We start from the raw sequence: 26,928 nt of genomic DNA on the forward strand, positions 1-26,928 counted from the left end.
GAACCGTCGGTCCAAATGTCCCCCTTTTAAGGCAAACCAACGGCTTTCTAACTACCAACACACGAAATGCTGTCAATGAAAGAATCGACTCGACGAGCTGAAAACATTTAACAATTGGGGTATTTATTAATAATAATTGGGAACTTAGGAAGCACGTAAGAGCAGAACTATACCGACTATATGAAATGCAATGCAAACATTTACAGCACACAAAGCACTTAACAATTTCCTACTTATTAGACGGGCCCACGGACACACGTACACACACACACACACACACACACACACACACACACACACACACACACACACACACACACACACACACACACACACACACACACACACACACACATACACACACACACACACAAAATGGTGGCTGAGGCCTTTAATAACGGGCTCCAGCTCGGAGGGACAGGTGAGCTGAAACCCAGGACCTATCTCGAACCTCTCCACCTCGTGTGGTCTTCAAGTTGTTCGGACCCGTGCTCCAGCAAGAGCCAGCTGGACCCAATCGCCGTGAGCCACGATCCTTCCCGAGCTCCAGCGAATCCTCCCGCGCTTCTCAACACGTGCTGGTGAGACGAGGCGCCGATCCTTCCTGTCGATGCGCCACTTCCCAGAGGAACCACCTCCACGATGAGGTCGATGAGTCGCACCAAGCCGGGAACCAAACGGAGAACAAAGAGCTCTACAAACCAAGAAGAAGAAGCCACCACTCGCAGCTCGAGCCGAGCGACCAGCTCAACTCTCTCCCAAACAAAGTAGCTTGAAGCAAAAAGCTCTCCCAAGCCAAGCAGGACCCGACGGCCTGCTGAACAACTACTCAGCAGAAGCAAAAAGCTTCCGAAAAACAGGACCCGACGGCCACTCCCCAAATAAAGAAAGGATCTCCTCTTATCCTTCTCTGCCCCCCTCCCCCGCGCCCGGCGTGACTCATGCCCTCGTGATCCATCCCCCGCTCAACCATGGGTGGGAGGGAGTTATTGACGTCATGAATCACGGGACGGAAGGGCTCTTCTTCCTCTTCGCAGAAGGGGGGAGAGGCGTCTCCATTGTTCGCTCCCTAACTATTAAATCGATCCGCAGTGCATCTAATCAATTTCAAAACATTTAAACAATGGAAGGTGAGCTTACTTGGGAACAAGCACTTATCGACATAGCTGACTAAAGGAACCTGTATGTTGTGTGCAATCGAATTCCAAATTCGTAACAATACCATGCAACTATTTTTTGTGATAATAGTCTTTGTGATAATACAGATGATATACCTTCAACCCAAGATTTGGATAAATTATAAAAGAACCTGATTATCTTTGATTGTGTAAATGAGAAGAAATCAAACAGTTATGAATAGCTACTATCCCAGCAGGAGACACTCTTTTTGTAATTGTATTCATCTTAGTCAGTCATACTTTCAACTTCCTCATCACTTTATAAGAAATAATGCCAATGCTTTTATTTTATTCAAGCGAAATTCAAAATATACAAATAATTTTTGGAGAGACAATTGTTCAACATTATGTACTCATAAATAAAATCACATGAAATGCATGACTGAGAGATATAAATATATCATTGTTATGCAAGATAAAATATTAAATGATATTTTTCAATCAATAAATACAGAAAATGGATGTGCAAGAAAGAGAAAGAAAGTTCAAGGAACATCAGAAGTTAGTTTCAAAAGTTGTAAAGCAACAGGAAAACATAAAGAAGAATCTGAGACAAAAACTAATGGGCGAAGAAGCGTCTGAATGAAAACAAGATAAATTTTTTAAACCACTTTTAAAAATTCAGCAACAGATGATAGAAGCCCCTGCTTCTACCATGATAGAATACATTAAAAACTTCAAATGCTAAAATATTTCAGAAAATGACAGAGCAAGAATGAGGAGATAAAAGAGAATTTGAAAGCAATTACAGCTGTGAGTCTGTTAAAATTGGTCTCTACCAACTTTACACATCTTTATTTGGCAATATTTGCCCATTCTTCTGTACACTACAGTTCAAACTCAGTCAAGTTGTGTGGGGGGGGGCGATGAGGGACAGCAATCTTCAAATCATGCCACAGATTTTCGATTGGATTTATGTTGGGGCTCTGACTGGGTCACTCAAGGACATTGAACTTTTTGTTCCTTAGCGACTCCAGTGTAGTTTTGGCTATGTGCTTCAGGTCATTGTCATGCTGAAAGGGGAACTTCCGTCCCAATTTCAGCTTTCTTGCAGAAGGAGCAGTTTTTCCTGCAGGATTTTTCTTTATTTTGGTCCATCTATTTTTGCTTCGATCCCGACAAGTGCCTTAGTCCCTGCTGAGTAACATCCCCATAACATGATGCTGCCACCACCATGCTTCACAGTCGGGATGGTGTTCTTTGGGTGATGTGCTGTGTTGGGTTTGCACCACAAGTAACGTTTTGCATTTATGCAAAAATGTTCCATATTCGTTTCATCAGACCACAAAACATTTTGCCACATGGCTTCAGAATCTCCAGAGTGTTTTTTTGCTTACCTCAAATGAGACTCAATGTTTGCTTTTTTGAGTCATGGCTTCCTTCTTGCCACCCTACCATACAGGCCAGAGTTGTCTTGTGCTTGGGATATTGTTGTCGCATGCATGCAGTGACCATTCTTTTCCATAAAGGTCTGTAGCTCTTCCATAGATGCAATGGCCTCTTGGTGGCCTCTCTAATCAGTCTCCTCCTTGCTTGGTAATCCAGTTTGGAGGGACGACCTGACCAAGGCAGGGTCTTAGTGGTACCATACGCCTTTCACTTATTAATGATTGTCTTGACTGTGCTCCAAGGGATATTCAAGGCCTTTGAAATATTTTTATGCCCATCCCCTGATCTGTGCCTTCACACAACTTTATCCCATCGGTTTTTTGAAAGCTCCTCAAGTCTCATGGTTGAGTCTTTACTGTGAAATACACTTCCCAGTGGAGGAAACTTACAGGAACAACTGATTTTATTCTGAAATAATCAGAATCACTGCAATTAAACACAGGTGGAGGCTAATTAACTTGATGTGTGATTTTTAAGGTGATTAGTTACACCTGAGCTAATTTACAATTGCTGTTATAAGGAGGGTGGACACTTATCCAACCAAGATATTCTAGTTTTGTATTTTTAATCAATTTTCTGAAATTTGAAGAATTTGTTTTTCACTTGGAAGTTGTGGGTTACAATGTGCAAATAATGGTCGAAAAAGTCTGATTTAATGCAATTTAATTCCAGACAATAATGCAACAAAAGGTGAAAATTTTGAAAGGGGGTCTAGACTTTCCATCAGGACTGTACATGTTCTCTCACAGATACATTGTTTACCTTTATTAGCTCACAAATAGACCCACCTGGCTTGGGGCTTATATTTTGGTTTCCTATCCCTCCACCCTTGTGTTTGTCTTGAGCCTCCACAAGAAAATGGATGCAATAATTTCATATTTGCCACATGTATGCAATAATATCTCGGCATGAGACACATCAAATGATTTTGGGATCCAAACCAATTTACAATTTTGTCAATATTTGAAAAACTTTTATGGTAAAGATAGTAAAGGATTGTTCATGCTTTCGGGAACCATTATACAGTATACTTGTATACACTTTACCATCTTCACAACCAACATACTCCTTTGAGTTAATTATTTATTTGTTTACATACACTTTACCATCACCGCTGCTGATTGATGTAACATCTTGAATTGTTTATTTCTTCATATACACTTTACCCTCTTCACTACCAACAAGTAACTTTGAATTCATTCTCTTTATACACTTTACCACTACCACTGCCAACATACCACCTTGAATTAATTATTTACTTATTTATCTTTTACCTTTCTACGACACTTAATTATTTTTTTAGTGGGTTGATTGTAAAATTTCATGTCCCCTTTTAAGGTGTGGTTGGGGCTGTGTTCTCATTGACAACTTGCATTTTTGATTTACACATCCAATAAACATTTTGCAAAATATTATCGAAGTAATAATTTTTGTGGGGTCACATACTAAGTGTTTGTAGGGGTGGGCTGTAGCTTCCAATCTCCCTTAACATTCACTCTTCCCACCTTCTGTGGAATGGCACAGGAAGCTGTGATAGGGAAAATATCCTCCTCATGTATTCAGATACCTTATAATTTCCTGTGTTATTTCTTTGGTGTTGCAGGAGATAATGATGACAAAGGTACAGGTGAAAAAGAAGGCCTTGAACTGGTTGTGGCTGATGGATTGTTGATGAGGCCGGGAATCATGCAGCACTGGGAAAAGATAAAGAATTTTGAGGCCAGGCCTGAAGATATCTTCATTGCTTCATATCCCAAATCTGGTGTGCACTTATTGGGAGACTTGTTTTTTTTCCATGCCGATTCCATTGTCTTTTATTTTAAAATTTTTGAAAGATTCCATTGCAACTAACATTTTGTTATGATATTATTTTTTCGTTTACAAGAACAAGGCTCTGGGAAGGACAAGGTGACAGGGGATATGAACTGACAGTGGGGTAGAAAGCCAACAGTTATCTATACCAATAAGTGTGTGTGTGTGTGTGTGTGTGTGTGTGTGTGTGTGTGTGTGTGTGTGTGTGTGTGTGTGTGTGTGTCTCCTCCATAACTCCATGAAACCTAGCAGTCCAAAACTTTGCATGCATACTAAGGGACCTCCAAGGGGGTGAATGATTGAAAACTGTTTGTTTGAGTTAATTTAAACACCCCTTTTGAAGATAATTTATGGCCTTATTTAATTATCCTTTATCAAGGCTTCCTCCTTCGTCAGCCTGCTCTCCCTCGCTGGCCTACTCTTAATTCATCATTTTCTTTGGCCTACTCATCAGTGCCTTACCTTGGAGCAGGCCATTACTGTTTCCTCACGATAAAGCACTCAATTTTTTTTCACTTTCCTCACTCATATAATCGGATGCCTGATCTTCGTACCTACAATAGCTTCGAAACCTATGATTTGTGGTTTTATTTCATTTCCCCACATGCAATAACCTCCAGAATCTCTTAACCTGAGCCAAATTTAAAACTTTAAACTGTGCAGGCAGCCTGAATTTTGGAAGATGTAAACAGTTCCGACTGCTAAAAAAAGTATTCATTTGTCTAATTCAGATTTTGTTTGACATTCCCTGCATCTGTGAGTGGTGTTTGTTATAACCAATCGCGAATCACTTGATAAGCCAGTCGTTCCTTTTCTTCAACTGTTTCATTGGAGTGCTTGCTTGAGTGCTTAAGCCAATTGGTAAGTGCTCTACAAGCTGCTTGCTTGTTTGTTTCAAGGTCATGGCAATACATGGCAAAAGTACCCGCACTGTCAATCTGAACATATTGATTGACATATGGTGCCTCGCCCACTGAAAATGTGCAATTTTCTTTTTTGACGACATCGCTTTGTTAACCTTTATGTGCAATCTGCTTTCATTATCCACCCATCACTTCAACATAGACACAAATAAAAAAATATCGTCCATCAACCTTGTGTTTGGAGTTCCACAATGTTGGTTGGAGCTGTGAAAAGCATAGGCTGACATTTTGTGTTCTCTGTGACTTGATGTATTTTTGAATTGAATTTCACGAATTTCATGCTTGAATTCCTCTTTCAAAGAACTGTGCTCAAAGGTAAATGTTTGTGTTTGTCATTTTGATGTACTTGATGCATGTGTACATTTGCACACGTGCATGTATACATTACAACAACGGAACTTGAAACAGGCCACGGTGTCTCGTTCACAACAGTCCCCTCACATGGTAGATGTGTGTGTGTGTGTGTGTGTGTGTGTGTGTGTGTGTGTGTGTGTGTGTATCCCTGTGTGTGTGTGTGTATCCCTGTGTGTGTTCGATCATTAAGAATAACATATCATTCTCTTTGCTAACCCCCAGGTAAGGCATGGGAGCATGCGCCAGAGCAGCACGTCGCTGCGTCCACTTTCCGCCGGTACTCCAGGGGCCTCCATCTGGCCATCATCTGGCCCAAACAGATGCCAGGCCCATCCCCATCTCCATTAGATGCCGATCAACCTGCTGCAACCATGAGGCACGTGGTCAGCCCATTGGCCTCCTCCACTCAGGGGACTCCCTCGCTGAGAATCTGGTGAGCAGGATCAGCGACAGGAAAACGAGCCACATGTCCATACAGCTACAGCTGATACTCATGGACACTGCAGGTAACAAATCTCATTTGAGTCTCTCTCAACAACCGCTCGTTGGACACAAAGTCCAACCTGCGATAGCCAAGGATTCTCCGAAGAGACCTGGTACCAAAGGAATTAAGTCTAAATCTCAGATCCTTGGTCAGAGTCAAAGTCTCACATCCATAGAGCAAGACTGGAAGCACCAAGGACCTGAAGACTTGGACTTTCGCCCTCCCGCACAGGTACCGGCAGCGCCACACCCCATGATCCAGTGAATCCATGACTCCCCAGGCCCGACCCAGACATCTATTGACCTCTGACTCACAGTCGGCAGAGACATGAATATCACTGCCAAGGTAAGTGAATCTCTCCACGACCTCAACATCCTCACCACAAACAGACACAGACAGGACAGCGGTATCCAAGGTGTCATTGAAAGCCTGGATCTTAGTTTTGACCCAGGAAACCCATAATCCCAGCCGCTCCGACTCCTCATTCAGCACCTCAAGGGCCCCCAAAAGGATATCTAAAGTCTCCGCAAAGATGACTGCATCATCTGCGAAATTAAGGTCAGATATCTTGACATTCCCAAACGATGCACCGCAGCTTGATCTCTCCGACATCCTCCCTATAATCCAGTCCACACAAGTGTTGAAAAGTGTGGGGGTCAGAATACACCCCTGAGGAACTCCAGTAACAACTGGAAATAAGTCAGAGATGGTACCACCACATCTCACAGCACTCTCAGTACCAGAGAAGAGTTCAGACATCAGATCGATCAGTTTTGGTGGCACCCCACGAAGACCAAGAATCCTCCAGAGGGCATCCCGCTTCACCAAATCAAACGCTTTACAGAGATCAACATAGGCTGCAAGCAGCCCCTGCCGAAACTCGCGTCTGCGTTTGGTGAGGACCCGAAGAGCAAGGATACGGTCAATGGTTGACCTTTTTGGTGTAAAGCCTGACTGTTCTGGATGCTGGTGCTCAAGCAGATGGTGGTGAACCCTATCAAGAATTATCCAAGCAAAGACCTTGCCCGGCACTGAGAGCAGCTTCACCCCTCGGTAGTTGTTGCAGTCTTGGCGATCACCCTTTCCTTTCCAGAGAGGGACAACAAGGCCCCTCTTCCAATCAGTTGGGATGATGCCTGTGCTCCAAGCAGAGCACAGAAGTGCATGCAACGACACAAGTGCAGCATTTCCACAAGCCTTGAGAAGTTCAGCATGGATGCCACAGATCCCTGGAGCTTTACCCCATTTCAACCGGTTCACCGCAGCCCATGTTTCCACAAGTGAAGGTGGACCACAGTTGAGTGGAGGGTCAGCAACAGGGATTGTAACACCCCTGACGTCCAACTCGATAGCTGGTGGATCAGCCTGGTACAACCGCTCAAAGTAACCAGCCCAGTGGGCCTTCACTTTGGACTCCTCTGTCAAGAGCCTACCACCCTCTGCTCTAACTGCAGTACACCAAGGGATGGGCTTGGATGAACGCAATGCGCAAATTCCCCTGAAAGCAGGACGAGAATCCCTTGACCACAGGCGATGCTCTATCCCCTCACAGAATCCTCGCACGTAAGCGTCCTTCTCCACCCCGAGCGAACGTACAGTTTTACGCCTCAGCTCCCTGAAAAGCTCAGCTCTGCCATTCAGCCTGGCCCCGTGACTCTGGTCAATGGTATCCAGTGTCTCTTGAGAGACAAAATTCTTCTTTGCCCGACGGTGAGTTCCATGACATCCACCGGCAACATCAAGGACGGTGGTCTTGAAGGCACTCTACAACTCTCCAGGACCTACCAAAGCACTGAGACTCCTCAAATCTCCACTCAGCGTGTTCGCAAACTCCTCAGCGACCCTCTCATCCTTGAGCTTGTTAACATCCACCCAAGTCTGGGATGGTACCATTCTCCTGGATTTAACGTGCAACTTCAGAGTTGCTACAACAAGCCGGTGGTCAGTATTGAGGAACTGAGCACTCCGGTAGACCCTGCAGTTCTGGATTATTCTCCAGTTACCATCAACGAGTACATGGTCAATCTCCTTTGCCACACTGCCAGCGTTGGAATACCTAGTCCAGCGATGAGCTTGTGGGTGCTGAAACCATGAACCGGCCACCCTAAGTCCATGACTTCTTGCAAGGTCAAGGAACTTAGTGCTATTCTGCTTCATAGTTTCTGACCCATGGGGACCAACACACATCTCATAACCATCCCTTTCAGTTCCAGTCAATGGATTGAAATCCCCAAGACTAGAAGTTTATCTCGTCTGAGGCACTGATCAACCACAGACTCGAGCGTGGCGTAGAATGCATTATTCAAAGTGAGATTGCTCGCCTCAGTCAGAGGATAAACAGAGACCAAGGAAATGACACCGAAGGAGTGACGAATCCTTAGTCTCATAATACGCTCGTTGACCGGTGTTACCTCAATTATCATTGGAGTCACCTTATTGGACACAGCTACAGCAACTCCTTGGACATGGTAACCATTAGAGCGACCAGACCAATAGTCGGTGTAACCACCCACCATTATCTCGCCGCAATCCGGTCTCCGAACCTCAGAGAGTGCTGCAATACCGATGTCCAAATGCTTGAACTCAGATGATAAACAGAGACAGGTGATCATCCTCTCTTTGGGATAGGACATTTCAGGCACCAAAACCCGAAGGGACCATCTCAGGTTGAGCCAAGGAGACCGCCGTCTGGTGGACGACACCTCAGCACCACTCCGACACACTCTCCCGCAATCTGACCAGGGAATGTTACCCCGTGGTTTCCCTCCTATCATGAAAGATTGGGAGTCCCAAAGGCTTTGCCCCAATTCCGTCATCCGGTGAGCTGCCCTGTGAAGGGAAGCTGCACAGGAGGTACTCCCACGGAGTGGGTTTTCAGATTTCTTTGCGTTTTTCTGTTTTGTAGAATGAAGGGTTTTACGGTGGTTGGAGTGCAAATTCTGCCACCAACCTCCTAATAAGAAGTAACCCAACTGCAGGAGGACGTCCGCAGACACAGTTGGGCACTAGATATGGATGGCCGTTGGCTCACAAGGAGCTCCTCCACCCTTTGACAGGTTTTGTTTTTAATCCTGCTGGGTGTCCATATCCAAACACCCTCCTCACCAAAAAAACCTGGTGGGGGAGACGGTTTAATCACCGACAACCCGGCCATGGAACAGGTTAGTACAGGTTTACATGGTACCTGCAGCAGGTCACAGATTTAATCTGGCTTGACCTGAACTCTGGCTAACCCCCCCTCCTCCCCTACCTTTTCTCTCCCCCCCCCCACTTCTCTCTCTTTCCATCTCTCTACCTCCTTTCCCCTCCCTCCCCACTCCCTCCTCATTCCTCCTCCCCACTCCCCTCCCTTCTCTTTCTCCAACCTGCCATTCCACCCCTTTCTCTCTCTCTCCCAGTGTCTCCCTCCTCTCTCTCCCACCCCTCTCCCACCCCTCTCACACCCCTCTCACACTCTCCCACCCCTCTCACACTCTCCCACCCCTCTCACACTCTCCCACCCCTCTCACACTCTCCCACCCCTCTCACACTCTTCCACCCCTCTCTCTCTCCCACCCTCTCCCTCCCTTTCCCTCTCTCTCTTCCATCCCTCTTCCCCTCTTTCCTTCTCCCCTCCTCTCTTAATATTTCCATCAGCAAAGCGATGGGTTGTATTTGCTCATACATAATAAGCAAAGGAATGAACGAACAGGAAGAGGGGTGGAAATACACCAAGCTTCAAGTAAGAGTTAACTCGGCAGGTCAATGCAAGAAAGATAAAATAGTATTTTTAGATGGTGTTGTGAGATGAAAAAAGGATGGGAGTAAACACAGTAACCTGTAAGTCAGAGGGTTGGGACAGGCAGTGTCAATGGGAGTAAATAAATTGTATGTGAGGATGGTGGATGATGTGGGACGGTGTTGTATTGTCTGGTAGATTTGTGTTAAACAGCGTCAGGAAGGTGGTTCCACAGACAGTGAAGTGACGGTTAAAATAGTTGAGGTGTGCAGGCAGCTTGAATTGTGGGAGTTTAACTGGGAAGGTTTTTTTTGTTGTGTTTTCTACATTCACCCTATTTGTTTAAGTGGAACATACCAGAAAATATATTCAGAGTAAAGAACTTTATAAAATAACATATTGTTACCTCCGTCACCGAATGTGGATAGAAGTTGTGCATTCACCTGTGACCTTGTTTGTTTGTCTGAGCCATGGGCGTCGATCTCAGGGGGAGGGGGGACATGTCCCTCCCACTTTTTTTTTACCAGGGGGGACAGAGTATATTCTGTCCCCCCCCCCACATTTCGAGTCCCATGCCTATTTGAAAAATGCAAAAAAAAATCAAGCAATAGCTGTTGGTACGTAGCGATAAGCCTTCGTTGCTATTCTCGTGATTATACCATGCAGCCCCATGCTGTAGATCTACTGTTTCGAATTTGGAAGCCTTTTGCACACAGACAGTCAGCAGTCCCAGAGTTCAGTTTTTTCGTTAAGTATATGTGGATAGTTAGAATCCCTCCCCTATGTCTAATGGGTTAATTTCATGTGTGCACTGCGGGTTTCTTTTATAGTCAGATTTTTTACACCTGAAAGCTGCCAATGCCAACAAATCCCTCACTTCACTCCTCCTCCCACTCTGCGGGCGAACAAGTGCTTCACCCAACCAACGTTCACTTCACACCATGGCACCACAAAGCACGTGTTTCTGACTGCAGACGTGGGCGGAGCCCCCCGCCTCGGAGCTCTGACTCCGCCCAATCAAAAAAGAATGTCTCCCCTGTCGACACTGGGGAAGGCAAAAGAGCCTCTCTTGGGGGAGGAGCACCGAGACGCCGACACGCCCCTCCACCAATCATGGCTGGCCACCACGACACCCGAAACCTCTCTTCCAATCCGTAGGTGAGTTACCAGAGAAACGGATCCCTCCACCCCACAAAGGGAGAGGGGGGGTAAAAATAATCACGAGGTACTCAAAGACGAGTGGGGGTCCTTTTTTGGTCATGTCTTGGTCATTTTGGTTCCTGTCTTCATTCTCTGGTCGTCGTTCGTTGGTGGCTGGTCATCCATAGGATACTGGTTGCTCGCTGGATTCTGGCTGTGGGTTCGAGTCCCACTGTGGTGCTTCATGTGCGCTCGTTGGATTGTGGTTCGTGTGGAGCGCTCGAGCTGAGGACCCCAATCCCTTTAACGGACTCCGAGCTCACAAGTGTGGGTCGGCCAGACCGCACGAGGCTGCCAGGTACCCGACCAAACTCTAACCCACAGCTTGCCTAACCTCCGCGGCTGGAGGGTCTGAAGAAAGGCCAGTTGGCTCCATTTCTTTTTGGATGTGTGTGTCTGTCTGTGGCCAGTCTTATAAGTATAATTGCATAAGTGCCTTGCTTATTGTACATTGCAATTTAGTTGGATTAACTCTGCTCTGTGTCCCCCTTCCTGATTATTGTGAATAAACCCTGTGTTAAATGTACCACCTCATTTTCTGTGCTTTCTCTCATTGGCCGAGCATGGTTCAGGTTTGAGTTATAGTGAGGCCGATTGTGCCGTAAATTATTTGGACCGGCGCGGCTTTGGTAATTCACGTTCGGTTACGCCGGATCCGAGTCGGTAACGGCGACTCGGTTTGGACAAAGCCGGCCGAGGGTGTGGCTTCCCCGGTAGCTAGACCGCATGGCTAATTAGTTAAATTGGAATCAGACAAAAATACCCAAACCGCGCGGTCGAAATATTGGTGTCCACGGTCCATTAAGTGACCCGTCGACTTCTGAGTTATCCGGAGAGACGACCTTCAATTCCGGGTGTTCGGTGGGAGACGACCCAACTGCTCCATCTAGCGGTCGTTCCCCGCCCCCGAACCACAATAATACCTCATGTACTGTACATGTACTGTACAGTGCATATAGGGGCGACAGTAATGTACATGATGTACACTACCGTCGCCCCCTATATGCACCATCTCTTCATCTCTTCCACACACGGCACTGGCTGGCCGCTCACACCCACTGACGGCAGCTCTGTCGCTCACACTCATACAGTGTACATGGCTGAAAACGAAACTAAGAATTTCCAGTAGCTACCTACGTTGAGCATATGCGTTTGGCTCAGCGATGTGTCACAACCTGCGTCGCTACAGAACGGGGCACAGGTCATTAGACGCCTAACATGGAGAGGCACAATTCCAAGATCCTGGACTTTTTCCGTCCTTCAAAAGAGGTGAAGGCGAAAGACCCTACTGACAAGGTTTGAACGGATCCCCCCTTGCCTCTCGCCATTGAGGTGTCTGATTTAGCACTTGGTGCAGCTGTTTCCGTGAGTGATGATGATGAGTGTGCTGAACTCCTCAAGCCACATCAACCAGATCCGGATTCGATCCCAACTCAGACTCTGGCTTACCGAACACTGAAATTTCAAGTGAAATGGTTCAAAGACTTCCCATGGCTTCATTTCGACGAGCAACTCGGTAAGGTTTTGTGCTATACATGTGTGCTATACATTTTGTGCTGTACTTAAGTGCAAGTAGGAAGAAGCTGTTCGGTGCTTGCTCAGGAAGCTTCGAAGACACGTTCATAAGGAGTGGTTTCTGCAACTGGAAGAAGGCCTTAAAGAAATTCCGCGCTCACCAGAAAAGCAAGCCGCACGCTATCGCCGTGGAGAAAATCAATGCCCTCAAGCAGACCGACGTGCGCGCACAAATAGAAACTCAGATCAAAGACAATCAAATCCTCGCCCGGAAAGCTCTTGTCAAGATTATCACTTCCTTGAGATACCTGGCAGAAGAAGGTTGGGCGATTAGAGGTAAAGATGCCTCGGAGGGAAACTTCAAGAAGTTACTGAGTCTATGGTCTGAAGATGACGCAAACCTGGTCAACTGGTTGAAACGAACAACAAATTACACAAGCGTTGAAATTCAAAACGAGATATTGTCAATAATGAGTCACGCTGTATTGAGAGAAATATGCCAAGACATCAATGAGCAGTCGGTCCAGTTCGCGGTGCTCGTGGATGGAACGCAAGATATCCGTGGCATAGAGCAAGAGGTGATATGCATCAGATACGTGGGATCGGACCTCAACGTTAAGGAGGATCTCATTGGCTTGTACGAAATAAACGCTACCACGGGAGTTGCTATTGATACGATGTTGAAAGGCGCGCAACTGAGACTCCAGAAGTCTATTACAAATCTCCGTGGACAAATGTACGATGGAGCCAGCAATATGTCAGGATCATACCTCGGATGCCAAGCTGAAGTGAAGAAGGTTCAGCCACTTGTGAAATACGTCCACTGCGGCACGCACATCACTCACCTGATCACTTCAAAGGTGATGGCGAGTGCGAACTTCATTCGAGATACTCTAGACTGTGTGCAGGAACTTGGCAAACTGTACTCGCAGTCTGGAAAGTTCAAACACCTGTACCTCAATTTGCACTCTGATGACCCCATCTCCGCCTCACCGACCGGACTGAAACCAATTTGCCCTACGCGGTGGCTCACTCGCGCGAATGATGTTTGTGCAGTCATCCAGAACTTCGGGTCCATTTTGGATGGACTCGAGAAGGCCTCCACGAAGTTCGGCTCGAACACTGGCTGTCGTGCAAGTGGCATTCGAGGAAACCTTGCGACTGGGAAGGTTTTGCTCTGTCTGCATGCACCGCTACCGCTCTTGCAGTGCATAGAAGGGTTTAACAGAGCCGTGCAAGTACCAGCGCAGACTGTAGCGGGTATGCTGCAGTTGGGCGAGAGTGTGAAAGAGCAGATACAGCACCTTCGCAGCAATGAGGCCTTCTATGACACATTCGCCCATGTGGAGAAACAAATGGAAGAACAGGGCATTGACCCTTTCGCTCCTCTTAGGAAGAGGAGAGCTCCTCGTAGACTGGATACTGGGGCACCACCCCACGAGTTTTCGACGGCTGAAGATGCGAATAGAGCAAAATACTTCGTGGCGCTCGATTCAGCTACGTTGAACATGACTTCGTCCTTCTCCTCTACAGACTTGCAAAGGTACGGCGGCCTGGCAAAGATGTTACTCTCTGGAGAGTATGACCCTGACACCGTTACCATTTATCCAGAATTGTCAGAGAGTCTGAAAGAAGAATTGCTCTTCTTCAAGAAGCAGTACACTGGTTACTATATTCAGGATTACCAAGCCATCTTCCAAAAGATGGTACCGGAAGTGCGCCAATTGTTCCCGCAGGTTGAACGGTTGCTTCGATTGCTCATGATCTCCCCAGCAAGCTCCTGCTCGGCTGAGCGCTCCTTCAGCGCACTCAGGCATCTGAAAACCTGGCTGAGAAGTACGAGGAGTCAACAAAGACTGAACAACAACAATCGTTTGCCACGTCCACAGTGATCGGTTGGCAGCACTGGATCCCCACGAGTTGGCAGATACGTTTGTTTCCAATGATCCAAACCGTCACACTCTATTTGTATAAATACAGTACAGTATATGTACCTGTATGTATACATGTATCAATATACCGTATCTATAACTGAAAAAAACGTTGCAGTCCATTGTTCATGTCGCCTAATCAATTTGTGGGGAGCAGTTGTCGTGGTGATCTATTGCATGGGCACACCTTGGGAGAAGGGTCCAGTTACCTGTACTCCCCCCCCCCCCATTTTGGCTTGGATCGACGTTCTTGCTGTGAGCACGATATCTCAAAATGTTATGGATGAATTCTCTGAAACTTGGTTGGCAGGTTGAGTGTGTGACAAGGAGTGATTGATTCGATTTTGTTGAAGATACAGGTACAGATCTGGATACTGGAATTTTTCAGTGATTCTTCACAATTGAGAGAAAATGTCGTAAAAGATATATAGCACGATATCTCACAAAGTTATGGACAGATTCAGACAAATATACTTTCTCCCTCCACCCTGCTGTTGGTATTATTCCCTTTCTCCTGCTGTGTATATAGAACATGTGTATAAAATAAAAGAGAATAAAACTTTTGTGGATGGGTTGCATAGATGACAACAGGCCGATTCGATTTTGGATGGATGTAAATCCGGTCCATCAGTGGACAACAAAACGTAAACTGTTCAGTTTGGCTATTTTCCGGGATAGGTATGCTTTCTACCTAGCGCCGTTCGAGTTACCCTTGCCGAAGGAGAGGGTATTGCATTTGGGGCAGTTTGTTAACTTACGAAATCTAAAGATTTCGTAAGTATATTGATGACTTCCGTCATCTGTTTGTGTGTGTGTGTGTGTGTGTGTGTGTGTTTGTTTGTAGGCATGATAACTCGAACGGAAGAAGCTACCAGCGTCAAATTACACCACGTGATTCAGGAGGGTGATGGCGAGTGCTGATTAGATTTTGGTCAAAATCGGTCAAAGGTCAAGGTCACAGTGAGGTCAAACATAATTCCGTAAATTCATGTGGAGAAATGGAGTATTTTTGCTTCGGTCGACGTTACGAGTTCGTTTTAACTTCGATTTTAATTTTGTCTTCGGTTTTTGCTATCGCTCAGGATGCTGAAAACTCGGTTGTCGAAATTCTGGTAAAAATCGGATGTTTTGGAGACGTTTTAATATTGTATAAAAAATATTTCACTCGCCGCGTCACGGCTCGTCACGTGGTGCAGCGCGCTCGAGCAGAGGCATCGTTGAGTCACGTAAAGGTTTTGCGTGTGTGCTGACGGTGTTTTTGATAAAGATTGTGTTTAAAACTCATTTTTTTTATCCCAATAAAGGTTATCGTCGCATGCCTGACTCGCTAAGCCGTCGGATTATGTAAAGATTGTTGGTGGATGGCCGAATATTACGGCTTTGTGACTTTGATAAAATAATATTAACTAATTGCGTGGAGAAATGGAGATTTTTGCTTCGGTCGACGTTACGATTTTTGATGGTTTGGTACAGAATCATCGTAGAAACTTCTGGTTTGCGTCGCTACCTTCTCTCGAGACAGCTTTTATTAGATGAGGTCAGAGGTGAAGTTGACGATTTCGTAAGTACCAGTCTATGACTGCTTGTTTGTTTGTTTGTCTGCACAGAACTTTCATGTTATTCTCTGCAACCGCTTGTCAGATTGAGACGAAATTTTCACATTGGTGCGAATACTCACATAGAATCTTTCAATCAGAATGATGACGTCGTACGTCATGTGGTGTAGCAGCCATGTTGGAAAATCGGAAAAAAATTGAACCTCTATATCTCTGAAATTGCACGAAGGGAAAAATTTAAACTTAGCAAATGGCAAGTACACATCATGAAGAATAAGAGTGTTGTTTTGTTGACATCATGGGTGCCTTCGTTATGATGTCATAATATCGTCAAATTAGAATTTGCCAAGAAGTATTGACATGAGCCAATAGAGTTCTGGTACAAAGATTTATGGACTGATGAGACTAAGCTAAACCTTTATCAAAGCGATGGAAAGGTGAAAGTGTGGAGAAAGGAAAGAAATGCATGTGATCCAAAGCATACTACCTCATCTGTGAAGCATGGTTGAGGTAGTGTCATGGCTTGGGCTTGTAAGGCTGCCTCTGGAAATGGCTCACTCATCTTTGATGATGTAACTAATGATGGCACCAGCAGAATGAATTTGGAAGTGTACAAAAAACGTTTGGTCTGCCTATGTACAAGAAATTGCCTCCAGACTCTTTTGGCAGCACTTCACCATGCAGAAAGAGATTGACCCAAAACACACTGCCAACACAACCAAGGAGTTCATCAGGGGAAATAAAAGTGTAAGGTTTTCGACAGGCCAAGTCAATCTTCTGATTTAAATCCAATGGATAATACATTTAACTTGCTGAAGAGTCAGAAATCCTTCAGAACAAACGACAACTGAAAATGGCAGCAGTAAAGGCTTGGCAAAGCATCTCAAAGGAAGATACCAAAGATTGGTGATGTCATTGGGTCACAGGCTCGATGCAGTTATTGGACATACGGGATATGCAACCAATTCTGAACGATCACACTCCTGAAATTTACTTTGTTAATCTGTTTCAATACTTACACTGATGAGCCAAAACATTATAACCACCTGTCTAATCTGCCATTGGTCCTCTGTGTGCCGCCAAAACAGCGCTGACCTGCCGAGGCATGGACTCTACAAGACCCCGAAAGATGTCCTGTGGTATCTGGCACCAAAACATTAGCAGCAGATCCTTCAAGTCCTGAAAGTTGCGAGGTGGAGTCACCATGGATCGGACTTGTCTGTCCAGGACATCCCACAGATGCTCAATCGGATTGAGATCTGGAGAATTTGGAGGCCAAGGCAACACCGTGAACACTTCATCATGTTCCTCAAACCATTCCCGAACAATGTGTGCAGTGTGGCAGGGCGCATTATCCCACTGAAAGAGGCCACTGCCATCAGGGAATACCATTGCCATGAAGGGGTGTAGGTGATCTGCAACGATGTTTAGGAAGGTGAAGTGTCAAATTGACGTCCACCTGAATGGCCAGACCCAGGGTTTCCCAGCAAAACATTGCCCAGAGCACCACACTCCCTCTACCGGCTTGTTGTCTTTCCACAATGCATCCTGGTGCCATCACTTCCCCAGGTAAACGGTGCACACTTACGCGGCCATCCATGTGATCCAAAAGAAAACGGGACTCATCGGACCAGGCGACCTTCTTCCACCGCTCCAAGGTCCAGTTCTGATGCTCGTTTTCTCATTTTAGGTGCTTTCGATGGTGAACAGGAGTCATCATGGGCTTCGCAGCCCCATACGCAGCAGGGTGTGATGCACTGTGGATTGTGACATCCCTCCCATGACCACCATTAAAATTTTCTGTGACTAGTGCCACAGTAGACCTTCTGTTGGTTCGGACCAGATGGGATAGCCTTCGTTGCCCTCACGCATCGAGGAGCCTTGGGCGCCAACAACCTGTCTCCGGTTTGTGGTTGTTCCTCCTTGGACTACTGTCGGTAGGTACTCACCACTGCTGACCAGGAGCACCCCACAAGCCTTGCCGTTTCAGAGATGCTCTGACCCATTCGTCTGGCCATAACAATTTGGCCCTTGTCAAAGTCGCTCAGGTCTTTCCCCCTGCCCATTTCTCCTGCATCCAACACATCAACTTCAAGAACTGACTGTTCACTTGCTGCCGAATATATCCCACCCCTTGACAGGTGCCATTGTAACAAGATAAGCAATGTTATTCACTTCACCTGTCAGTGGTCATAATGTTTTGGCTCATCCGTGTATATGCTTACCTAAAATGAGGAGACTGAACATAAAACGTGCTATTGTTCTACAACGGTAAAACATCTCCGTATATAAATACCAATAAATAAATGCTCACCTTCTGTGCTCTTGCTTCATATTAACATTTTGATGTCAAATCCAAATTTCTTAAGTATATAGTAATGTAGCAAAAACAACAAATTTGACTTCACTGTTGCAATACTTGAGGGCACTGTATATGGTATACTCGCTGGGTATGCTTCCACATTAGAAGCAATAACGAACCATGCTTCCCCATTATCTCAGGTCGCTCACCTGCATTTGCTTTCTTTCGTGTATTTATTTTCTTTTTTTTTTCATTTATTTATATTTTCATTTATGGACGCTTTCCGATGGTTCTGCAATTTTTTTCTGGTGTACTTCGATGCTCATCAGCACGCAAAATTACCATGCTTCCCCATTGTCTCGGGTTGCACACCTGCATTTTTTTTCTTTCATTTATTTATGTTTACATTAAAGGATGCTTTCCGACAGTTCTGATTTTTTTTCCCTGGTGTATTGGCTTCAATGTCCATCAGCAGACAAAATTTGAGCTTTTCCCGTCACCTGGAAGGTTCTGAACTTTAATATCAGTCAGTGAATCAGTGGTTAGATTGAACTTTATATATTAGATGATGTTGGATGGAATGCTGAATGTTGATTTGGATAAACTAAAGCAAATATAGTTACTGTAACAATTACGGATGACTTGCTGTGGAGTTAAAAAGCAAGTGAATAGTTATGGGGAATTTTTCGTTGTCAGGGATAGATTTGGTCCAGGAAAAGGGAAAGGGCAGATCAGAGAAGCAATTTCAAAATCTCACCCAATGTTGCTTTTTACAGTCTATTTGTAGATGAACCAATGAGGAGGGGGTTTTAGACATTTTTTAAAGAAATGATTTTAATATTGTGGAGAAGGTGGTGTGCTGAAAACATCTCAGGACATTTAACCAAAACATCGTGTGTGCTAGGATTTAGCCAAGCTGCCATTCACGAGAACAGAACAGATCACATTATCTTTGTAGTTCAGCACAGTACAGATACATCCAATGAGGATGAGCCAATTGTTTGTGATGAGGTTTTAGTTGTTTTATTGGTAGTGAATATGTTCCATATGGCAACACCTTGTAACTAAAAAAAATATAATTAATGAACTTATTTAATGCTCAAACAGAACATATATATCTTCTCTTTACAGGCCTGATGTGGACAATCCAAGTGATGGAAATGATCAAGCTTCAAGGAGATGTTGAGGCCTACAAAGTCAACAAGACATTGATTCCCTTCTTAGAATATTGCCTGCCAAATGAGGAACCAGGTTTTTTTTCATCTTTGTCTATTTTTCAAGTGTTTGCTTTTTATAAAAGACTAGATCATTGAGTATTTATACCCTGACAAATTTCTCATTCTTGCTCCTAATTTACTTCGGCAATACTTGAGGCATAACCATTCATCGTTAATAATACATTTAACAGACTGAATTTGTCATCGACTCCTGGCTAAATACCCATTTGTAAAAGAGGTAGCATTTGATAATTTAGGTGATATCCTGTTGATACGACTCCACCAACGACTAATTACCTCTGCCACCTTCGGTGGACGGAGGTTATATTTTCACCCTTCTTTGTCTGTGAGCAGGATATCTCAAAATATTTTGGATGGATTCGGACCAAACTTCGTGCACAGGTTGGGTGTGTGACAAGGACGAATTGATTAAATTTTGGTGACGATCTGGATCAGGATTCAGAGGCTAATTTTTTTTTTTTACTGATTCTTCACCATTGAGAGAGAGGGCCAAAATTATACATAGCACTATATCACAAAATGTTGTGGGTTGATTCGGGCAAAACTTGGTGGAAATGGTAGATACACTACATGGCCAAAATAATGCAGACACCCCTTTTAATTAGTGGATATGGCTATTTCAGCCACACCCATTGCTGAGAGGTGTATAAAAATCAAGCACACGGCCATACAATCTCCAAAGACAAACATTGGCATTAGAAATGGCCGTATTGAAGAGCTCAGTGACTTTCAACGTGGCACCATCATAGGATGGCACCTTTCCAACAAGTCAGGTCATCAAATTTCTACCCTGCTAGGGCTACCCCGGTCAATTGTAAGTGCTGTTATTGTAAAGTGGAAATGCATAGGAGCAACAACAGTTCATCGGTGAAGTGGTAGGCCACACAAGCTCACGGAACGGGACCACCAAGTGCTGAAGCGCGTACCACGGGTCAAAAAAATTGTCTGTCGTCCGTTGCAACACTCACTATCGAGTTCCAAACTGACTCTGGAAGCAATGTCAGTATAAGCACTGTTCGTCGAGAGCTTCATGAAATGAGTTTCCATGGCCGAGCAGCCACACACAAGCCCAAGATCACCATGCGCAATGCCAAGCGTCGGCTGGAGTGGTCTAAAACTCACCGCCATTGGACTCTGGAGCAGTGGAAACACGTTCTCTGAAGTTATGAATCATGCTTCACCATCTGGCAGTCCGACAGATGAATCTGGATTTGGTATATGCCAGGAGAACGTTACCTACCTGAATGCGTAGTGCCAACTGTAAAGTTTGGTGGAAGAGGAATAATGGTCTGCGGCTGTTTTTCATGGTTCGGGCTAGGCCTCTTTGTTCCAGTGAAGGGAAATCTAAATGCGACAGCATACAATGACATTCCAGCCAATTCTGTGCTTCCAACTTCGTGGCAACAGTTTGGGGAAGGCCCTTTCCAGTTTCAGCATGACAATGTCCCCATGCACAAAGCAAGGTCCATGTAGAAATGGTTTGTCGAGATCGGTGTGGAAGAACTTAACTGGCTTGCACAGAGCCCTGACCTCAGCCCCAGTGGACACCTTTGCGATGAATTGGAATGCTGACTGCGAGCCAGACCTAATTTCCCAACATCAGCGCCCGACCTCACTAATGCTCTTGTGGTTGAATGGAAGCAAATCCCCACAGCAATGTTCCAACATCCAGTGGAAAGCCTTCCCAGAAGAGTGGAGGCTGTTATAGCAGCAAAGGGGGATCCAACTCCATATTAATGCCCATGATTTTGGAATGAGATGTTGGACGAGCAGGTGTCCACATACTTTTGGCCATGTAGTGGATATGACAAGGACCAATTGCTTTGATTTTGGTGAAGATCTGGATCTGGATACGAGATTTTAAAGTAATTTTTCACCATTGAGAGATCGGGCCATGAACGATATTGTTACAGGTTTAGGGGGTGTGCATTCATGAGAGGAGTTTATCGGACCCACTTCCCAGCCGATGACCCTGAAGCCAATGATCCGCAGATAACTCCACAGCACGATTGGGTGCTGAGCAACCACAGACGCCATCTGAGATGCTTAATTTAGGTGGGGTCCAGCGCCAAAATCCCGCTTTACCTTCCCAGAAAAGTAATCACCCAAAATAAGGACTGTGCTTCCCAGTGCTCCACGATTACCAATCAGAACGCCAGAGCAATACCATTAGTGGAATGCTGGCTATTGCTCAACCATAACAAAATGGTGGGGTGGAACTCCATGTTACGATTACATGCTATGCTCCAACCAATGAGAATAGATGATTGGGCTTGTTGGGAAAGCAATTTTGCAGGATTTAGCAAATGCATGTATATACAAGGCAAACAGTTCAGACAAGAAAGATCTTACCCCTGAGAATCTAAGCTCTCTTAGTCAGTCAACTTATCACAACTTTGTACACAGACAAGGACATCAATCATTGTCGTGGAAACAAGATTGGAAAGAGTGGTAGAGGAAGAAATTAGATCGAGGAATAGGGTCGGCCTCTTGCTCACCCAACTCAAGCCAACGTTTTCCGATGGTCCCAACGGCGGTGGGGGGCAGGGGGGGAGAAAGAAGTGGAGGGTAGAGGATGTGGTGTGCAGTGTGTGGAGAGATGCAGGTAAATGCTAATAGAGCTAGCTTTGGAGGAAAGCGTGAGATGCGAGTCAGAAACACAGCCCTAAACGGGACAAGGGCTTAATTGATGAGTATTCTCATGCATTCAAAGTGAACAAATTATAAATAGGGAAAGTGTAAGTCATTGTGTGAGCTGGCATGTTCAGGGATCTCCACTGTTTGGAGATGATACTAAATCCTAAACTGTTGAATGGAATGAGTTGAAACATGATTATTGAAGTTGGGGTGTATTGGGAAAGCTTTTCAGCAGTTAAAAAAATTCATACTCATGGAAGTGGGAACATTATGAAAACAGAAATGCTGGATGGAATTAGTTACAAAGCTAGCCATCTGGATTTAACTGATTAGGTGAGAGCTAACTCGTTATTTCTTCCATTCGCAGGTGAGAGATTGTGGGTCTTCGTATTTCATTGATATGTTGACTGCATTTGACATTTATGCATGGGACATGCTTGGGAGCCTCATTGGTATGCATTTCTGTCTGTGCTGTCACTGATGTTTTACCAACAAGTAATGAAACTGGTCCGGCAGCTGAGAGGTGTGTGTAGTCTTGGGATTTACATGTTTACTATTTGTAAATGTCTTTACAGCTGTGAAGGAACTCTGGGAAGGGTTTGAAACAGCAAAGGGCGACCTTGGCTTTCATGGATGCTTTTGTAGCTTCTTCAGCTAGAAGAGCATGGGACGAGTCGATATACATATATATATATATATATATATATATATATATATATATATATATATATATATATACATACATACATATATATATATATATATATATATATATATATATATATATATATAAATATACATATACATATACATATACATATACATACTAGTGGGGTATACTTACACATTGTAAGCAATAATGAACCATGATACTCTATTGTGTCAGATCACTCACCTGCTTTTGTTTTTTTTCATTTTTTTTGTTACTTATTGATATTTTCATTTATGGATGCTTTCCGATGTTCTGTGATGTTTGCTGGTTTATCAACTTCGATGTCCATCGGTACATGAAATTTCAGCTTTCTACAACACCCGAATTTAATATCAGTTTGTGAGTCAGTGGATCGAATGAACTTTATGTATTACTCGACAACCCGTGAACCCATTGGCTTCCCATTGTGATAGCGGTTGATGAAAAAAATAATTTCAAGAAAAAAAAATAATAATTTGCTCCAGCGAACTATACCGCTGAGGTTGTTTTCATTGATCAAATTCTCCCGAAGAGTGTATGACTGAATTGGGAATTGATTTTTTAATAATTTTTTTCGTTGTCCAATTTGAACGAAACTTGATATTGTGCATCAATGTGAAAAAAAAACGGAGAAAAGAAAGTCAAATAAATTATTGTGCGTAATGTTATAAACACAATTTTATTTATGAATGAACACAGAAGTATTATATCAAAATGGTGGTTTATTTTATGCTTAAAAATAAATCGTTATTTGTCTATACTAAATGTTTGAGATTTTAAAATAAATCATTTCAAGAAAAAGAAATTGACTTGACTGAATCGGGAATTGTTTTTTAAATAATTTTTGTTGCCCAATTTGAACGAAACTTGAAACTGCACACCGCAGGCGAATGGTAAGTAAGGTGGCCCTAAAAATTTTGTGCTATTGTGTACCATTTTGGCTGTATTTTGGGAACACAGATATATATATATATATATATATATATATATATATATATATATATATATATATATATATACATATATCTTCTCTCTTCTTCTTCTTTCGGCTGCTCCCGTTAGGGGTCGCCACAGCGGATCAATGATCCACATAATGATTTGGCACAGGTTTTACGCCGGATGCCCTTCCTAGCGCAACCCTGGTCGCCTCTTACGACACACAGGGATATGGTACACCTATTTTAACCGGGGCATACACCGGGCCCAGTACACTGGTACTCATTTCGCCGACCTCGGAAGGATGGCAGGCTGAGTGAACCCCCTGGTGTTATACTACTTGATATATATATATATATATATATATATATATATATATATATATATGTATATATATATATATATCTATATATATCTGTATATATATATATATATATTTTTTTTTTTCAGTGGCCCAACGGGGTTTGAACTCAGGACCTTTTGGGTCCCAAGCTGATGCCCGAACCACTGCGCCAACACTATATATATATATATATATATATATATATATATATATATATATATATATATATGTATATATATATATATATATGTATATATATATGTATATATATATATATATATATATATATATATATATATATATATACATACGAGCAAATAACGCCTGTCGCTCCACTGAAGGGAATACTAATGGGGGGGGGGGAGAAAAAAGAGGGAGAGAAAGAGAGAGAGATGGGAGAGTGTGAGGAGGTGTAGGGGGGAAGAGAGAGGAGGGAGTGGGAGCTATGAGAGGTGGGGGAGTGAGGAGGGAGGGAGAGAGTGTGAGGAGGGGTTGGGGAAGGGAAGGCAGCGAGAGGTGAGAGGAATGGAAGGCAGACGTGCGGTGGAGCATTAATTATGATTCATACTGACTCATCAAAATGCTTCGAAATTGAATTACAGTGAAGATGGAATAAACAAAATAATGTCTGAAATTCATTTTCTACTGGACATACTATAAGTACCGCCTGGAGATAAAACCCCTCAAGGGCATGTCCAGGGATAAACACAATACTATAAATACCGCCCTGAGATAAACACCGCAAGGGCATGTCCAGGGATAAACACAATCCTGAAAAAAACACCGCCCAGAGACAAACACCATCTGGACACGTCCGGAGACAAACTCCCATCCAGACATCAACACCACCCAGATACATCCGGAGACAAACTACGCCTAGACATGTCTGGAAACAAACTCCGTCAGGACACTTCTGGAGATCAATTCTGTCAGGCCACAAACACCTGTCTGGACACGTCCAGAGATAAACACCCACCCGGAAACGTTCGGAGACGAATAACGCCTGGAGCTAAGCTGTCTGGAGACAAACACTACTCTGACACATCCAGAGACAAACTCCGGCAGGACACGTCCTGAGACATACACTGCCCAGAGCTGAGCTTTCCAGAGACAAACAATGCTCAGACACGTTCTGAGAGAAACACCGCCCGGAGCTTACCTGTCAGGAGACAAACACCACTCGGAAACATCCAGAGACAAACACCTGTCTGGACACATCTGGAGACAAACACTGCCCAGACACATCCGGAGACATAAACCTATCCAGACATAAACACCCATCCGGACACGCCCATAGACAAACACCCGTCTTGACATAAACACCACCCGCACATGTTCGGAGATAAACACCGCCCAGAGCTAAGCTGTCCAAACACAAACACTGCTTGGACACGTCCAGAGACAAACACTGCCTGAACCTAAGCTGTCTGGAGACAAATACCACTCAGACACGTCTGGAGACAAACTCCCGTCCATACATGTCCAAAGACAAACACCGCCTGGACACGTCCAGAGACAACAACCAGACACGTCCGGACACAAACACCACCCGGAGCTCAGCTGTCCAGAGACAAACACCGCTCGGACACAGAGACAAACTTATGTTTGGACACATCCAGAGACAAACACTGCCCAGACAGGTCCATAGACAACACCCGAACACGTCTGGAGACAAACTCCCATCTGGACATGTTCAAAGACAAACACCACCTAGACACTTTCGGAGACAAACTCCCATCTGGACACGTTTGGAGACAAACTCCTGTCCATACCTCAGCACGGCCTGGCACATCCAGACACAAGCACCCGTCCAGACAAAAATACTGCCTGGACATGTTCAGAGACAAATACCGCCCAGAGCTAAGTTGTCCAGCAACAAACCACTTGGACACATTCAGAGACAAACACTGCCTGGACACATCTAGAGACAAACATTGTCCAGACACGTCTGGAGACAAACTCCGTCAGGACACATTCGGAGATAAACTCCATCCAGACACGTCTGAAGACAAGCAGCCGTCCGGACATAAACACTGCCCGGAACTAAGCTGTCCAGAGGCAAACACCACTCAAACATGTCTGGAGATAAACTACCATCCAGAGACAAACACCGCCTGAACACATCTGGAGACAAACAATGCTTGAACACGTCCGGAGACAAACACCACTCAGATACATCCAGAGATGGGACAGATTCGCTGTCCAGACATGACTGGAGGAGAGAGAGAGAGAGAGAGAGAGAGAGAGAGAGAGAGAGAGAGAGAGAGAGAGAGAGAGAGAGAGAGAGAGAGAGAGAGAGAGAGAGAGAGAGAGAGAGAGAGAGAGAGAGAGATATATATATATATATATATATATATATATATATATATATATATATATATATATATATATATATATATATATATATATATATATATATATATATATATATATATACACACACACACATACATGCATGCAGGTGGGGGGAAGGGAGTTCGTAGAGAGAAAATGTTGTGCTTTCTGAACAACGCGCGCGCGCACACATGCACGCACGCACGCACGCACGCACACACTAGTAGTAATTGGTTGATCCTGGCAATCTTTCAGGAATCGGCAGATTGGAGTCAGTGTGATTACCGACAACAGTATGTACTGTATACAACACAAAAACCATGAGTAGCTTTCACCTTTACTTTGGGTGAATGTCAATAAACAAATTATAAAAATAATGTTGCATTA

At 44.3% G+C, this 26,928-nt stretch overlaps 1 protein-coding gene across 8 annotated transcripts in view; it reads left to right on the forward strand.

The window, feature by feature from the left end:
• Positions 1-26,928, forward strand: part of LOC147030746 (sulfotransferase 1C2-like) — an 81,565-nt gene that overhangs the window by 8,028 nt on the left and 46,609 nt on the right. The window contains exons 1-4 of one of the 8 annotated variants that reach the window (XM_085875115.1): positions 9,674-11,016; positions 11,187-11,356; positions 19,494-19,613; positions 22,813-22,923. In XM_085875115.1, the coding sequence (XP_085731241.1) occupies positions 10,661-11,016; positions 11,187-11,356; positions 19,494-19,613; positions 22,813-22,895 (729 nt within the window). In that variant the 5' untranslated portion in view covers positions 9,674-10,660 and the 3' untranslated portion in view covers positions 22,896-22,923. Of the gene's footprint in view, positions 1-4,170; positions 4,330-9,673; positions 11,017-11,186; positions 11,357-19,493; positions 19,614-22,812; positions 22,924-26,928 lie in introns of those variants that run through there. The other 7 variants (XM_085875113.1, XM_085875111.1, XM_085875110.1 and 4 more) reach the window with 7 other exon arrangements.

This window comes from Eptatretus burgeri, chromosome 3, assembly GCF_056783735.1.
Source record: "Eptatretus burgeri isolate ZD-2024b chromosome 3, Ebu_testis_v1, whole genome shotgun sequence".
NCBI lineage: Eukaryota > Metazoa > Chordata > Myxini > Myxiniformes > Myxinidae > Eptatretus > Eptatretus burgeri.